General features: G+C 39.8%; 1 protein-coding gene across 2 annotated transcripts in view; it reads right to left on the bottom strand.

Annotated features, from left to right (window-relative positions):
• The window catches only part of MIPOL1 (mirror-image polydactyly 1), a 171,032-nt gene that overhangs the window by 41,925 nt on the left and 110,349 nt on the right, over positions 1 to 18,758 (bottom strand). For both annotated transcript variants that reach the window (XM_026849995.1, XM_026849994.1), the window contains one exon: positions 11,274 to 11,368. In XM_026849995.1, the coding sequence (XP_026705796.1) occupies positions 11,274 to 11,368 (95 nt within the window). The remainder of the gene's footprint in view (positions 1 to 11,273; positions 11,369 to 18,758) is intronic.

The following is an 18,758-nucleotide window of genomic DNA, read 5'->3' on the forward strand; positions in this document are numbered from 1 at the left end:
ACTGTATTTACCTTTTAGGCTATTGGCTGTTGGGCAGGTACTGTTTGCACATATGAGTCTAGTTTGGCCAGCACTGAATACAAATTTACATCAAAAAGAGAGAGATAGATACCTTACAGTTACAGCTTTTATAATGTTAACATTTACAAACAAATTTTACACTATTGTAATAATTATTTCCTACTCTAACTCTTGAAACAATTTGGGCATCTCAAAGTTCATTTTGTGGTGATGAGTGTTCTTGTCCTGGTGTCTACTGAATGGTACAAACACACTATTAACCCTGGAAGCTTGGAAGCAACAACCATGTCGAGTATTCCTCTCAAAAATGAAAGCAGCAACCTTAAAAAAGTGGAAAAAATGGCATAAAAATAGCTCTCTTAATAACAGGAGAGACACCATGGTGGATCCTATGTGTCAGACCATGACTTTATTTGTTCCAATCATCAGCAATCTCAGTGGGTTCAACCCTGAGATTACAGGACCTGCAGGCTTCTCCTCCTTCTGAGATCGGATTCTTGGCCCTTTTACTCACTCAGGAGACTAGTAACCAGCTGCCATAAGAAACTTACTATCACACACTGCAATGCTGTATTTTTCAATTCACTAGCCTTCATACTAAGTGTGGCTAGCTAGCAGTGCAAAGAAGGTGAAAGATACACAGCACTTCTGTGCTGTTTATGAAAACATTTGTGGGTGGCAATGCTTTAATCTGTATCACTGATACAGCACAGATTAGAGAAAAGAAGACAAAAACAAAACATGAAGTGGCTCAGGTAGGTGAAGAGCTTCTCTAAACTCACTTTGCTGTCAAAGAAAATATACCACTGATGATTCACTCAGTGTAGTTCCCTCCCTCTCCTTCTGTGGCTTTTCCTTACAAACTCACAGCCAGAAAAACCTCGCTGCTAGTGAGACAACAGCTCCGTACCACTGCTTACATGCTTTCTTGGTGGTAGGAAAAAACCTAAATTGCTCTGTGCTAGTTCTTCCTCTCATGATCATAAGAACTGCAATTTATAAAAGCAAACTATTACAAAACTGTTACATTTTATTCAAGTAATTGAGAGGCTCAGAATTGTGCAAATCTCAGCAGCCCCACTTATTCACTGAAAAACTGTGGCTGAAGCTTCCAAGTCAGTCCCTAACCTCTCTAAAAATGACAGCCTTCACACCTGTGCTGGAAGAATTACCCGTACCAGATAAGTAACCACCATTATGCAATGCTGGACACAACGTTAAAAAACTTCAATTTTCAAAACACAAAACCTCTATCACATTAGTTAGAAAAGCAGTGCATGGAGATAATGTAAAAATGGAAATTTTTCCAGTAAAAGTCATCAGTGTGACATGGAGCTCTGCATGGGGATGGCTGAGGAGACAACCAAGAGTTTATGGGTCAGGATTAAAGGGAAGGCAGGGACAGGAGACCACCCGACCAGGAAGACTGATCAGAAGAGGCCCTTTATAGACAAATAGGAGCATACTCACACTCACAAGTCACAGTCCTCATGGGGGACTTCAACCTCCCTTTGGAGGGACAACACTGCAGCACATAAATAGTCCAAGAGGTTTCTGGAATGCGCTGATGATAACTTCAGTCGCCAAGTGACAGAGGAGCCTATGAGGAGAGGTGCTATGCTGGACCTTGTTCTCACCAACAAGGAGGGGCTGGTGGGGAGCGTGAAGCTCAAGGACAGCCTTGGCTGCAGTGACCATGAAATGGTGGAGTTCAAGATCCTTTGGGCAGTGAGGAGGGTGCACAGCAAGCTTGTTATACTGGACTTCAGGAAAGCAGACTGGTCTCTTCAAGGATCTGCTTGGTAGAGTACCATGGGATAAGGCCCTGGAGGGAAGAGAGGTGCAAGAAATCTGCTTAATATTCAAGGATCACCTCCTCTAAGTTCAGGAGTGATGAATCATGAGAAAGAGGAAGTCAGGTGAGACCACCAGGAGGCCTGCCTGGACGAACAGGTAGCTCCTGGACAAACTCAAACACAAAAAGGAAGCCTACAGAGAGGTAGCAAGGGCAAAGAAGGGCAAAAAGGAAGCAAGGACAGGTAGCCTGGGAGGAGTACAGAGAAACTGTCTGGGTAGCCAGGGATCATGTTAGGAAGGCTAAAGCCCTGATAGAATTAAATCTGGCTAGGGACATGAAGGGTAATAAAAAAAGCTCTTACAGGTACGTTGGTGATAAAAGGAAGACTAAGGAAAATGTGGGTCCCTCCTGGAAGGAAAAGGGAGATATGGAGATATGGAGAAGGCCGAGATACTCAATGACTTTTTTGCCTCAGTCTTCACTGGCAAGGGCTTCAGCCACACTGTCCAAGATACAGAATGCAAAGGTGGGGACTGGAAGAAAGGACAACTGCCCACTGTAGGAGAAGATCAGGTTTGAGACCAAGGGACCTGAAGGTGCACAAGTCCATGGGACCTGATGAGATGCTTCCACGGGTCCTGAGGGAACTGGTGGATGAAGTGGCTAAGCAACTGTCCATCATATCTGAGAAGTCGTGGCAGTCTGGTGAAGTTCCCACTGACTGGAAAAGGGAGAACATAACCCCCATTTTTAAAAAGGGAAAAAAGGAAGACCTCGGAAACTACAGGCCAGTTGGTGTCACCTCTGTGCCCGGCGAGATCATAGACCAGATCCTCCTGGAAACTATGCTAAGGCACATGGAAAAGGAGGAGGTGACTGGTGACAGCCAACATGGCTTTGCTAAGGACAAATTGTGCCTGATGAATCTGGTGGTCTTCTATGACATAGTTGCAGTATTGATGGATAAGGGAAGAGCAACTGACGTCATCTACCTGGACATGTGCAAAGCTTCTGACACTGTCTTGCATGACATTCTTGTCTCTAAATTGGAAAGACATGGGTTTGATGGATGGACCACTTGGTGGATAAGGAATTGGCTGGATGGTCACACTCAAAGAGTTGCGGTCAATGGTTCGATGTCCAAGCTGGACATTTAACTGCTATTTCATGTGGCGTTATTTAACATCTCTGTTGGAGATATGGACAGTGGGACCGAGCGCACCCTCTGCAAGTTTGCCGATGACACCAAGCTGTGTGGTGCGGTCGACATGCTGGAGGGAAGGGATGAGCCATTCAGAGGGACCTGGAGAGGCTGGAGAGGTGGGACTGTGCAAACCTCATGAAGTTCAACAAGGCCAAGTGCAAGGTCCTCCATATGGGTCGGGGCAATCCCAAGCACAAATACAGGCTGGGAAATTAGTGGATTGAGAGCAGCCCTGCAGAGAAGGACTTATGGGTATTAGTGGATGGAAAACTGACTATGAGCCAGCAATGTGCAGCCCAGAAAGCCAACCGTGTCCTGGGCTGCATCAAGAGAAATGTTGCCAGTAGGTCGAGGGAGGGGATTCTCCCTCTCTACTCCACTCTCCTGAGACCCCACATGGAGCACTGTGTTCAGCTCTGAGGCCTCTAATATAAGAAGGACATGGACCTGTTGGAGCAAGTCTAGAGAAGGGCCATGAAGATGATCAGGGGCTGGAGCACCTCTCTAATAAAAACAGGCCTAGAAAGTTGGGGTTGTTCAGTCTGGAGAAGAGAAGGCTCCAGGGGGACCTTATAGAAGCCTTCTAGAACTTAAAGGGAGCCCTCAAGAAAGCTGAATAGGGAGTTGTTATGAGGGCATGTAGTGATAGGACAAGGGGTAACAGCTTTAAACTGAAAGAGGGTAGATTTAGATTAGATGTAAGGAAGAAATTCTTCACTGTGAGGGTGGTGAGACACTGGCACAGGTTGCCCAGAGCAGCTGTGGCTGCCCCCTCCCTGGCAGTGTTCAAGGCCAGGTTGGACGGGGCTGTGAGCAACCTGGGCTGGTGGAAGGTGTCCCTGCCCATGGCAGGGGGGTTGGACTAGACGGTCTTTAGGGTCCCTTCCAAACGAAATCATTTTATGATTCTTTGATTCTATGACATGCATTTAGCAATAAAATCTCTAACTGAAAAAGGCAACTGAATAATGAAAATACCTTCCTCTTGGCTTCTCTCTTTGTAAACACAATTGGTGGGTAGTCTTCTGGCTCATGTTCTGTGACAGGGAGAGGACTTTTCCTGCCACCTGAATTTCTAGATGCTTCCTGAGAGTTTTCCATTCACTCCACTGTGAGTGGGGTTAAGCTCAAAGTGAGAAAAGCACTGGCTGAAAATTGTCCATGTGGAAAGTCTTCTTACCAAACAAATATTTTTCCTTGTTAGAAGATGTAAATTCCAACACAAAATTACGTTGGTTTCCTGTGGCAAATTTCTAAGTGAAAATTTTTCTTTTGCTTTGACATTTCAACTTGAAATGATGTTTTGTTTCAGTTTTTCAGCGGAAAAGAACTGAAATACATCAAAATGAACATTTTTTTTTTATTATTAAATTGTCACTTTAACATAAAAACATGTCCTGTGAAAAATCAACAAAAAAAAAATGGCATTTAAAGTCCTCCTGAGAATGTTATTACTTTATTTCTAAATATCATATTAATAATGAAAGAAATTCCCTTTCATACAATATTTATAGGGCAAGCTGAATTTTTTTATTTTTTTTTATTTTTTTTTTTCAGTTTTAGATTTTCTTTCAAACTTCCCATGGGAAAATTTGTCTTTCAAACAGCTCTTATTGCCCACACAGTTTTCCTGTATTTCTTTAACTTGCTCTAGAGAGGGCTGCTTCTTATCCTGTATCTGTTTTCCTTCCCTCGTTTTAAAGCAGGAGTACCTGCATTTTCATAGTCATAGATCTCTAAAGGCATTATGGAAAATGGTAAAACTTCTTATTCAGTTATACAAATAAAGCAGCTGAAGCAGGGTTTAGTGGTGTGTTTCATCTATATTCATCCAGCATTTCAATGGCAGAATCAGAATATGTAGCCTCTAGTCACATACCCTTTCTACCAGATAACAGATTTCATAATCCTGGGTATGCTCGTTATAGATTTTACAATGTTTCTTTTGAGTATCCTTACATTATACAGAATAGATACTAACTCTACTGACCTCAGTGTCCTAATTTTTACAAGTATTTCTACAGGAGTAGAATACTTTGTATCACTAATCTACTCAAACCAATCAATAGCAGTCAGTCGGTTGTTCACAGGTAGTTGTAGTTCTTCCAGAAACTTTAAACCTACCTTCCAATAACTAAATTTTAGTAGGCTTTAACAAATTTGAAAAACATTTCCTGCAAGCCCCTATCTATGTACTTATTCCAAAAAGCACAGAACAAAATTATCTAGACTTTTCATCTCACTAAGAAAGCAAGGAAGTCATAACAGAAAACCACACAGAGCAGAGGTGAAAGAGAAAGGGAAGGAATCGGCCAGGTAAAGGAGAGCTGCTTACAGAAAGTGAGAGGGGCCATTTATAGACTTGTGAGACCATATCAGCATCTGATGGCAAGGAATTCCTTTCTGTCACGCAAATCCCTGCTCTTACAGAAGAGCAGAAACTCATCTGAAAAGTTCCATCACAGCAAAAATTACAAGATAAGCATTGTTTTAGTTCACATTACCCCGACAGCAAATAGGTAGGGAAAAAGTCTGCTCAAGTGTGATGAAATACAGTATAAGGAGTTGCAGAGTCTTTCTAGCTTTAATGTGCTTGGCACAACGAGTGACTGGTTGGTCCTCAACTAATCTTAAAAGCTTGAGAAAGTTTGCCAGTATAACATAATAACAGAAGCAGTAGCAGAAATAGCATAGTACATGCTACAAACTGCATCACTGTTAGACACTTTGGTCCATATTTACACTGCCCATGTTCCTCCTCAGACCTGCTGCTTAATGTTTCATATTGGCAAGGCACCTCTGAAGGCCAAGAGCCAACCCCTGAAAACATCAGGCACAAAGATTTCATAAAATGTAGGTCAGACCAAACCATGCCTGAGTCAACAGCAGCACAAGGCAATTTGAGTGTACTATATTCACCTCCATACTGGCTGCAGGGATGGTGTGGGGTGGCTTGCTATTCCATCAGGCAGCCAGGATCTCTGACAGTTCAGTGCTTCCTCTCTCCTGAAGTTTTTATAAATCACTAAAGCTGAGCAGGAAATTGTTTTTTCATGCTACATTTTTTTTTTTCCAGTGAGATGGGAAAATTTTCAAAATCACATCAGGGCAAAAAAAGAAGTCAAAACTATTTCGTGTGTGTGTCTCTAAATGAATGAGAGACAGAGGAAGCTCACAGAGCACTCTTATGGCTAAAATATTCCATTGGGAGGCAAAAAAAAGACATTCCCCACCAGGTCCAGACACTGTTTTGCTTTTCATTACCTGCCAAACAGGCACCATAAATACCAAGCTTATGGTATATACTGGAGTCTCTCTCTACCTTCTCCTCCATGCAAATGGTCAAATATTAATTGGAGTTCAGATGTGAGTCTGGTCTGCCACACTTGCAAGAAAGTTCCCTGTCCACTGATTTATGAAGTTGGTCTCTGACTTTATTATTACTAGAAAGTAGAGCAAATGCAGAAGGAGAGACAATAATCAATTCCAGGCTAGACAACAAGAAGTTAGGGAATGGTGTGAGGGGTGGGGGAAGTAAAATAAATCCAATAAAGTGTGAAATACATAAAGATAACAAGGTAGGGCTCTACCTCCACTGCTCACCTGCACCAAGACATGGTGAAATACAGCCATCTCAGTAGCACCAGTAAAACTTCATGCAGGTGCTTTGCCAAAACAGAGCAGCTTACTGATCTGTTTTTCCCCCTTCAGCTATCTGATCCAGTTCATGAAGCAGCCCCTAAGCTCTGACTTTTATCTCCTGTAACACTAAGCGCTGTGATTGCACAAGCAATAAGGAGACAAAAGGAAAGAAGACAGAGGGGCTTACCAGTGGGAAAATGCTTATAGGACTACAGAGTGAGAAAGAACTGCCAACTTACAATGCCAATTCTTTTTGGGCTGCAGCATCCCACTGGAAAGTGGCACAATAACAGAGGAGAAACTTGAACCTGCAGATTTTAAATCCTGGGTCCAAATTACCAGGGTGTTGGCTCTCCTGGCCCCCATGAGTTGACTAAAATTCACTGAAACCTCCATAGGCTGCTCTGAGAAGATGTGGTTTTAACCAATCTAATTTAAAAGAAAATAAAAACCCATATATTTTTTACTAGTTTCAGCACTCAGTTCAGTGAGCAAGCAGGAAGAAAGCATGCATGTTTAAAAAACAAACCACAAACAAGGGCTAAATATTCATTCCTTGCTCATCCAAATCACCCACAGAAATCAGTAGGACTTCACATGTAGAGAATAAACTAAGAAATACAGTTTGGGTAGTACCTGAGTTTTTTTATAATAATGAAAGACAAACAAAAACCTTAGTGTTCCCTCACAGAGCCATTGTTTTCTATATGTTGGGCTGTATCGAATTGCAGTGCCTTAGGTTCCTTCATAAGAAGACATGAAGTCTCCCACTTCATAATAGATGCGAGTGCCTCATCTCTTTGGTATAAAAGAGAATCTCTCCTCTACTTGGAAGCGGGAAATTTAATTAGCTCAAGATTTATGTTTGATGTCAGGTGTCTGAAACACTTGAATAAAATAGAAGTCATAGCTGCAAAGACAGAGAATACTTAAAACACAACTGCTGTCTTCTCCCTGATCTCCCCAAAATAATTCTGCAAAAAGAACAGTAGGTTTACAGTACTATCATTATCCAGTTATTATTCTTAATGGCTGTAATTACACCATGTTATGTCTAAAGCAACTAATACTGAAACAACCAGCAACTGCCAGAATAGCAGTGAGCAGACAGGATGAAAAGAGCAGGAAGATGAGACAATGGCCATAACTGAAAAAAATGAGATCAAAGAATAGCCATGTAAAGACCAGTTCTCTCAGGTAAACTGCAGGGACAGGTGCTCAGGGTATCCTGCTGTTGCTTTAGAGGAAGGACTGAGATCACCACTCTGCACTAGTGGTTGCAGCCCCACTGTAAATGAGTTCCCATTTATTTAGACTGGGAGGCTGGATGCTAGAGCAGTCCAATCTTCTGCTACACATCACATCTCCTTGAGAGAAATCTGGATCGGAGAAATCTCTAAAAAAGACTGAGAGATGGCAGAACAAATAGGTTGAGATGTTTGAGCAGAGGTCAATCAGAGAATAGGAGACAATGTTTAGGCAGTTGTATTCTGGCTTTCTACTGCAGTGGCTGTAAACCACACAGAATACAAGAAGAGGATGAATACTGACGTGTTAGGTAGAAATAATTTATAGTTAATAGCCCTTAAAACTGGAATGGGAGGAACAGTCTAACAGCAAGAATTTCACCATTATATATCCACACACAGTCTGTGGAGCATGGTTGAAATGCTACCATCTGAATATTATATTCTCTAACATCATCAAGTCCAGAGAAGGGCCATGATCAGGGGCTGGAGCACATATATAAGTATCCCCTGTATAATTTAGCTTTAGTGTCTAGTATTTGTTTTTTTTTCTTATATTTGTTTCTCCTCAGTTAAGGGATGATGTAGAAATCTCATTTAAAACAAGGAAACAGAGAAGAGAAGTATGAGAAAATAGTTCTTCTAAGGCCAAGGAAGACCTAAGAGCAGAAGGAGGAGAAGGCACCAAATGGAGTCAAAATTCCCAGGTTGATGTCATGTTGGCACTGTAGAGGCGACAGAAGGTGGGAGAAGTTGGCAAAGGGTTGAGAGAACAGTAGGTGAAGGAAATGTGCACCCTGCATAGTAATGTGTCTCACTGCAGCTCTACAGTTCATATGAGGAGTGGAGCATGTGCAGAAGCCTATATGTTGCTCACTGGGGAGCTTTGAAGTCCAAAAGAGAAATAACTCCAGGGAAATGTGGTGTTGAACAGCACATCATCTAGCTAACTCACTTGGATCAAAGCACCAAACTTTCACCTCAGTCCAAACAGGCTGTCAGAAAAGCACTCTCAGTGCTTACTCTAGATTACCATAGCAGAGTAAGCAGTAAAAGGAAACAAAAAGACATCTACACAAGCATTCCTTAAGTAACTTTCACATACAAAAAAAGAAAAAAATTTCATTCCTGTGGGATGACCTGGGAAACACTCTCTGCTTTGTCATTCAATATTATTGTGGCCATCCTACCCTTGGCCTGATACAATCCCCAAAGCTTTATGCACACATGACATGTATTATTTTCTTCATTTGTCTCATCTGGCATGTGTTCAAAGTACTGCCACGCTACTGGATGACAGAGACTGCAGATGCTCATGTAACATAAGGGAAACTGTAACTGAAACATTAAGTAGTTCATAAGAATACTCAAAATGGTGCAATTAATTTCTAACCAAGGCAAAAGATAGGCCCGAGACCTCAAATGTTGCTACTTATGCACTTATATGAGGTCTTCTTGTTGACTTTTACATCCCTCACCAGGCTTAACTCTGGGTGGCCTTTGGCTTTCTGAGCCATGTCTCTGTACGCTCAGAGACACTGTGTCTATACAGAGATGTTGTGGAGTCTCCATTCATGGAGATATTCAAAACCTGTCTGAACACAGACCTGGGCAACTGCTCTAGGTGGACTTCTGGAGCAGGAGGGTGGTACAAGATGACCTGCCAATCTCAATCAATCTGTGACTCTGTGGGTCCACTTCAGACTGCATTAGAAGAAAAACATCCTCTAAGGACAGTGAAGTACAAGATAAAATCTTTCAATTTTGATGTTCTAAATTAGTATGCAACTTGTATAACTCAATAGCGATACAATAGTTCTTGCCTCAGGGGATATTTAGGTGAATGTTTCCACACCTTATGCCTAAATCTTGTAAATGCCATCATCAAACTTACAGTGAAATTTTGCCTGTTGAAATTAAGGGCCATAAATTAATAACATGGTACATTCTAATAATGATTCCCTCAAGTCATTACTGTTAACATTTTTGAGATTTAAAGCATTTATATGAGTAAACTGCAGCTGCTGCCTACTACACTTGTTAAATGCTGTATGTTAGTTCATACTTGATACACTATGTTAAAAATAAAACTCAAAAGTAAATGAAAAATCTGCACTGTGCAGAGACAAACACAAGCAAACTCTTAATTTCTGAAATATCAATACAAAACATGCATTTCAGTTTTTAAATTATTCTGCAAAACCCGTTTAAATGAGTAATAAGGGCACTATAATAAATTCCTTCTAGCTTGGTAAATCATACCATAATTTGAGCACATACTAAATACTGACCAAATTCATTAAAAGCAATAATCACAAATTGCTTGGGGTTTCTATTCACTATTAACAAGCTTTAAATAAATGCCTATGAGATTTAGGAACAAAAGTTGGTTTTGAAACTTCCCTCCAAGGTTTTAATAAACTTAATGAGAAGGGGAAACTCAAAAAACCTCTAGAAACCCGAGTATTTTTCACTTGTAAATGCTGAAACACTGAAAACATACACAGTTCTGCTACTGCAAATGCTTTTTAGCCATAACTAACTAGTCCTCTTTATTTCCAATGAACATAATATTCACACTACATTTATTATTTACCTCTGCAGCCCACATCCCTCATCACAGACATTCAGCCTTCAGGTTCACAATTTGCTGCTGTGTTGATGCCAATTCTCCTGCCTTTAACCTGCTGGCAGCTCTGTATCCCCTCTCACACAGGAGGTCAGGATGAAATGAGAGCTGTAACCCAACATCACTCCATAAAACAACCTAACTCCTTCACTGGACCACACAGAGCTCTTCCTTAGGGATTAAAACCCACTGATCCATGCGAATGTTCAGTGCAGCCCACCTAAATTAATGAGAGAATGACTATTTCTCTCATTCTATGTACTGCTACAGAATGTAAGGAATTAAAACATACCTATTATATCGGTGTTGAAAAAGAAAACAGTCTTTTAGAATTACAGATTTTATTATTTTAAAATCTATGTTGATTGTTAGGTATGTGCAAACAACCAGGGAAGACACAAGCACTTATGTCAACTGGTTCTTTTGTTCTCATGATTTTAAGTGAACACATTGCTATAACACAGCTTCTTCATTTTTATGAGAATCAACTGCCAGAACCTTCCCCTTCTCTTAGAGGAAACTAATACAAAATTTAGGCTACAAGAAAAGGATTTCTATTTCAAAGAGATGGTTGGTGAGCAGTAAAGCAGAAATGCAGGCCTTGATTCATTGATGTATTCACATTTCCAACAAATACCTATTTGATAAGGCCATTTCCTCACTCACAGTCAGACACAGTTCAGAAAATTTCCCCTATGAGTGACTGATTTATATTAGTAATAATTATTTTACCTGTAATAAACGCGCAATGTCTGGATTTCTTCTTCTAATTTTTTGCACTGTTGAAGAGCAGCCTCTTTTTCTTGTTGCAAGGCTGTCAATTCTGCCTGTGAAACAATAAAAAAAGTAAACAATTTACTCAGAATATCCATATTGCTTTGAAAACATAACAATACTTTGTGTGTTCATTTCAGCCATGCTTTATTATAATTACATATACAAAGTTATACTGTTTTGTAACACTGCTTATTTAATTCTCATGAAAAATTCCTTCTTGTTCTAGCATTACAATTGTTTCTAGTTCTTTTTCCCCAGCAGAATAATGCTTTGAATGGTTTCCCTCACGTATATGGTACACTTTTTAAATGGCTAAGGTTTGACTTCTTCAGTTCAGCCAAGTGTTTATCAGCAAACATATTTCATATTGATATAATGTTCCTATAGTACAAAACCATTGACCAACATATAGAGTGAAGCAAGGCACTTGGCTGCAAACTACCGATGCATGACTCTTAGTCTGCATATGGCTCTCCAGCTGTTATGTACAGCTCCTATGGTGGGAGTCACTGCCTGATGTTACTGGCAGGAGAGCTGCTGGATAACCCACACCCTGAGCAGTGGCAGGCGATGAGCCCACGGGGGCTGCTGAGACTGGCACTGCTGGCTTGCTTTGGGATCTGGGCGCATTCTCACCCAGGATCTGGTTTACAGTAGAGGGAGGGAATCCCTGAGCAACTGCTGTCATCTCCCACCTGTGAACCCTCCCGGATGTTCCCCCTCCCAATGTTTATTCACACCACGCTGCGAAGGGCTCGTGAGTCACTGCCATTATGAAAATTGCAGCATGTGGCTTGTAAGTCAGGAAGGTAGCCAGCCTGACACGGCCTTATGGCTAAAGAAGAGGTAGGAGAAATAAGTACTCATGTATATTTTATACAGCTCTATACCTTAATCAGCATTAATTTTAAAAGTCCAGTTTTGATAGCACTGTAGGACTCTCCTGAGGGCCCAGGTACCATATAAATTACCTTTAAATCAGCGGATGATTAATTGTTGTAACAACAAATAAGACCAGGCTTGCACAGCAATTCTTTGACACATGAGCCTAAGCATTGGGCTGTTTTCCAATGTTTTTAATTTATGGTGTAAGTTATTAATTGCACAAGTTGTAGAGCCCCAAACCAAGAGGAACATGTGTGAGAAATGCTGACTGTGGATTCTGCCAACTCTTCGGGACAGTGTTGCAGAAAAATTTCTTAGAAAATTAAAGACCTGTTACAGGAGCTATGAACACATGAAGGGAAATGCAGAGTTCAGCCTCTAACTCTGCCAAAGTCGCTATATAATCGTGAACAACTCTTGTCTGTATGCCTCAAAATCTCTCTCCTAAAAGAGGGCTCCCACTTGCTTCTGTTTCCTGTTTGTCTGTTAAGACTGTAAGTCTTCAAGACAGGTGTTTTACTGTTTACTGTCAATTCCCAGTCATCTATGGGCAATTTATTTTGCTGGTTGAACAATCCTGTCCAGGATATGTGGCTGACTCCTGGCAAATTTTATTAAACACCACATTGCACAAGTGCAGCTACACAACCAGTCTCTGCACCATGCTGCTCATTGTGTCCTGTTGCACTCAGGGTTTTGCAATGCCTGGGTACAGGACCCACTGCTGTAATTGCTCCTTGTAACAGACATTCATAAAATTTTAACAGGAAGTTCCCTGGAGAATAAAAACAAAGTTTCTTACTATTCAGAGGGTTCCTTCAGCTTTAAAAGCAGAAAGTGTTAATGTTTAACCACTGAGTGACAGTGGTTTAGAGCTTCTGATACTGAAAACAATGCACTGGATGCTGGCAAGCCCTAACTCCTGTCAGCAAGAGGTTAAAATCTTCTGCAGGTGAGCCTCTTGCCCAGTGCTGCTCGCTGCCTTGCAAGCAGAACTCACGGAACATAAGGATGTTAGCCAAACCAAGCTATTTTCTGTAATTATACTGTTCTGTAGGTGAAACAACATTCTTAAAAACTGGAAAACACGCTTGAATCAAAGTAGGTGGTTTGTTCTAGAGGCCAATAATTAACATCCTTGCCAATTTTCAGTGTACTGTGAAGTGTGATTGAAATGGTAGACTGGAAGGAAATGTTTGCAGCTGACACACCTACTCACGGAGAGATTAACGGCTAGTCTCTTTGGAGAACTATCATAAAAAATACACTTAATGTTCCACTTGCTTTTCAGGACAAAAGTCAGAAGGCACTAGAGTTTGAAGACTCTTATTTATAGTGGTTTTTCAGCAGAGAAAACTGCGCTGATTTGACTGGGTTTGCATCTGGGTATGCACCAGTAAAAACAACAGCAGAATCAGGTGCTTTGGATTAAAAAAAAAGCAAAAAAAAAAAAAAAAAAAAAAAAAAGCAACCAGAAACCAGCTATGAAAACTGAAGGGAAGAAAAGTAGACATTTGCTAACCTCCTCAGTAGCATGTAGTGCGTTTGATACTAGGGAGCTGCATGAGAGCAGCAAAAATTCAGCCATGCAACAAAATTACCCAGCATTCACAGGCCTGATGAGTGGTAAACACAAATAAATGACTCAAATATCCTCCTAAAACAGAGATGTCTTTCTTCACTAGAAGATGAAAAGGAAAACAGTGCCCATCACAAAGTTAAATTGCTAAATATAATAATTGTGCCTTCACTACTATAAAACCTTTGGAAGACTCCTATAATGTATATTGAAACCCATCCATAGTGCACATGGCAAAAATCCTACATGAGATCACCTCTAGTAATAACAATAGCTGCTTGGGAACTTTTTAACAAAATATTATCCCTTTGGAAAATGTCAAACTGTGGAAATCAGAACTCCTCATAGAAAAGGAACAGTTTTAATTACATTTTTTAGAAGGTAGGGTAAAGAAGGAACACAAGAAGAAAAAGAATTACAGTCAGGTACCTCTGGTGGAGGTTTTTCCTAAAAAGGCCAGTTTAGAGGTGAGGTTGGTCACCACTTTGGTATAGGGGTCACAGTGAAATTCCTGTTTGAACCTGAGAGGGTATTCTGACCACTGGGATATGGTGTCTTTCTCACAATTTTGTTTTGCCCAGAAGTTTCTACACTTTCATATTTAACATAGATAGATCCTTCTCCCTTCTCTGTTCCCCCACCCCACTTTCCTGCAAAAGAGAATTCTTGTTTCTACACTTCTCCCATTTTGCATTTTAGCAAAGTTACTTTTTGAAAATTTAAATTTTCTAATTAAATCTAAAAGCTAATTGCTTTCTATCAAAGTTAAAATAGCCAGATCTTAACTAAGAAAATCTCATTACTGATCCTTTTGCTGTTGTTTTTGTTTCAAAATATTTAAATGAACAATGTTATGTTTTGTTAACCCAAAGGCTAGAAAAATACAAGATTTAAGCAAAGGAAAACAGAGGGCAAAACTAGTTTTTATGTTTTCCTAATTCCTCTAGGGCAAACTTGAGAACCCTCAACTCTAATCTAAATTGAAAGAGGTAAGAATCCTATGCTGTCAGGTTCCCTGCGAGTGAGAGATGGCTTTTATAATACTTTCCAACACCCAACAGAAGGAAAAAAACATTCAATGAACTTGAGTAATAAAGCTTCATAGCTTTATGTTTTTACTGATTTTTTTTTCTCATGTTTTTATAGAAAGCATAGATATTTCCACCTACATATGTTTATAGAGAGCATATATTTTTCCTTTCTTGTGGAGGCTAAACAATCAACCTTTTCTGTTACCTCTCAGCAATCACGCTCTCTGTTCTCCTGATCAATTCAAACCCATCTCTCATCAGTACTCTGCTAGCAGATGTCCTAACTCCAGTTGAAATGTCTTACCTGACAGGACTGCTCAGTCACCTTCTGGTATCTGTGCCTTTTCCCTGCCCACTGGTATTACACAGCTAACAGTGGAAATTATTATTCATCCTGAAATGATGATACCTTACACTTGGTACCACTGAATCCCACCCCACTGCTTTTATTTTTCCAGCACTTAAGGCCGTTCCAATCTTTCTGCAAGATAGCTTGAACTTACTTCGTATTGATAATATCTCCATTTTGTATTAATAACATCTCCCAGCTCTGTGTCATCAAGCAATTTTTGTTGGTACACAGTTGCTGTTCATGCCAAAGGTTCTCAATGACAGCATTAAAGAGAACTGGTTCAGCATCAATTGATGAGAATCTGGAGAGAAATTCCACTAGTGAAATCCTTGGACCTTAACGTTTCTCCTTTCAAAGCTGTTTGTTCTTGCCTGTTGTTTGCTGTTGCCTTCCTGCTAACTAGTTCCTTATTGCCTTTGACTAATCCCTCATCTCCTTCGTGGGTACATGACATTTTGCAGACAGACATGAGCTCAGTGTGCCCATCCTTCTAAACAAGAGATGCTAGGCGAGCCCAGTTAACAGCAACCAGTATTTCCCACATTAAGCTTGTGCCTGCTTGTAAAATAACAATATACACATTCTCCACTATAATTAATAATTTTCCATATGGCACCACATATAAGCTTATATGTCAACTTATATAATAACCAGTTATCATACCAAAGAAGAATTCTTGCATGATCTTACATGGGTGAAAGTTGTACTTCAGTCTACTGTTGATAGATCCATGCTGTAAAAACATTTTCCTTCCAAATTTTCTCTGAAGCCTCACAATAAAGACTAACTGGTCTACAATAGGTAGAATTATGGTTTTTGTCCTTCTAAATTTAGATGCTGCCTCTGCTAATTCCCCATCATATTATACCATACACAGCCTCATAGGATTTATTGAAAAACTTTACTATCATTCCTGTAATTTCAGGTACTAGCTCTTTCAGAATTGGGGATGGAAACCATCCATTATCCCAATCTGAGCACAATAATCTATGAAACAGCTATGATGTACTCCATTTCCATACATTCACTTTTCTTAACCCCTGTTCTCATAGTTGACATCATTGCTGGCCAATGCTGAGAGAAAAAGAAAAAATAAAATCACACACTTTTGGACCTAGTCTGGATTATCCTTGAACTCCATGCTATTCTCAGAGCCATGGCACATCTCCTCTTTCCTTGTTCTCATTTCAGTTGTTATAATTTTGTTTGTTTTAATTTTCTTTCCAAGGGCCAAGTTAGCTTAATCTCTGGCAATTTTCATTTGTCTCTCTATCTCCTGTTTTCTAAGACATAAATTTATTGCTTAATAAGTATTCTTGTAGATGAGTTATTCTTTCTTTATTCTTATTGAAATTACAATTAACCCAGTTAGAACTGACAACTTTCCCACCCAAAGCATTTTCCCCTGGCTTGACTGAGATACCTGTTAATGTGCAAGTATTCCTTAACTCAGTAACAGTTGCTACCAGCAGCTTTCTTTCTACTGAGCCAGCATATTCCTATGGATTAAAAAATGGCTGGATGAGAAGTCTGGAGAGTCTCAAAGGTCATTTCTGCAATTTATGGACTCAATCATTTACACTCGGTAAAGCTGTATAATGGGGAAAGATGGCAATAAGATGTCTTTCTGTGCCTTTGATCCTCTGTTATCTGGAGTCTGAAATGGAATCTAGCCACAAATGGACAACTGAGAATTGCCCCAATTTCTTGGGTGCAGAAGTATCTTTCTGCTGATATTAGCAGGCCAGCTGGACAGTAACAGGTCAGGTGTCTTCTCAGGGCAGCAGGAGACTGGGAGGGGGGACAAAGGCTTCTTTCATTCTGAATTAGAATGAATAATCAAGAAAAAAAATCTGGAAAATTGTTTTAAAACCATTGAAGAAATATTTTTATCCTAACTGTTTTTAATGCTTTTACATTTTACACATCCTGTCAATAAGAGAAGTACATACTACATGATAGAGCAGGTCATGTTGTGACACATTATGACTTCCCACTTCTAACCATTCTGTTATTTTTACATTAGCAGCTGCTACTTAGTGCAGATTACAACAGCTCATCTTATTTTCTATATCAAAGTGTCAACATATCAAACTGTTCCACCAAAACCAGAAGCAGGTGATGCTTTGATCTAGAAAATAATATAAGCGTTTGTCTTATTAATTAGGGGATCAGAGGTTTTCAGGGTCAAGAAAAACACTCCAGCTAACACAAGGGGACTGAAAATGCCTAGCACTTGAACAACACACTAAGTGATCTTGTTTTTTAAATCACAGCACTAACGTGTCAAACTCTTTCATTACAATACAAATAGGGGACACATTGACCCAGATAATTAGATAAAATATTTCAACCTGCACTTAAGTATCAGCTGCTCTTGATGATTTTATAAATAAAAAGTGAAAATTAGAACTGTCCTATAGTAATGTTATAAATTATTAACACCATGAAATACATAATCAACAATAGTAAATCCAGATTTAAAATGTAAAGTTAAAACTTCATGTTAAAATTTGAAGTTTGTAATATAGTTTCAAATATTCACCAAATAATACTTCTGGTAGATAAACCTGAATTGGAGAAGTTTCAAATACTAACTGAAATATTAGAAAATAATGAAAAGCTGTTTCTCAACACATCATTTTCTAATGGAAGTAGATTTTGCTAAACCCTTTTTTAACTTGGAGTACATCAAGCAACTGTATTATTAATCCCTGCTGGATCTGTGCTGCTGTGGAGGATCAGTATAACTAGAAAAACTACCCTGAAGAACCAGCTGAGGGTCGCTTGTGTGTGTGAATTTGAGTGTAACAGTGGCCGTGGTGGGAACTGTAACAGCCTTTACACTACAGTTTCCCCCAACACACCGCCACAACCACACCCAGGTTGATATAATCTCTGGGCACAAAGGAATGGGATCTCAACAGTGAACATGACCCTTATGAGTTTGCATCTGGATCAATTAACCATAATAAGATTTAGTCTACAATCTAATACTACTGTTGGTCAGAATAAATATCAGTTAATGAAACTTTTTTTTTTTTTTTAAATAAAAAGCATTGTTTCACTGGAACAATAATGCCCTGTGAAGGTGCATTGGAAATATTTCTGAGGAATGTTAGCAGACTTTCTGACAAAAAAAACTCTTCCCCATCCATGTGATTAGGTGTTCTGGGTGTAGAAACCTAATGTTGAGTCCCAGACTCTTGCATTAACTCACTCTGGACATGGCAGATTCCCACCAGCAAGACTACTTACCTGTTCTAATGTCATGTGAATTATAGGTTTCTGGTGACTTCTACTGGTCTATGTCCTCTCTCTGCAACTGGCACAAATAATTTTTTATTAAATTGCTAAGTATGTGAAAAGCAGATACAGACTATCCAGATTATGGGAATGGAAACTAACTCCACATTCCAGCCATCAAAATGTTTGAGGGTGCCCAACTGGGATCAGGGAGCTGAACTCAGCATTTTCACATGTGTGATGTGAGTGCATCAACGCTGGCTTTTTAGCATGTATAGATGCAACATTTTCAGTTACTTTACAAAGAATGTCTTAATGTTATCTTACATCGGAACTAAAAATGGTAA

This window comes from Athene cunicularia (assembly GCF_003259725.1).
Source record: "Athene cunicularia isolate RWA chromosome 5 unlocalized genomic scaffold, athCun1 chr5_part1, whole genome shotgun sequence".
Classification (NCBI taxonomy): Eukaryota; Metazoa; Chordata; class Aves; order Strigiformes; family Strigidae; genus Athene; species Athene cunicularia.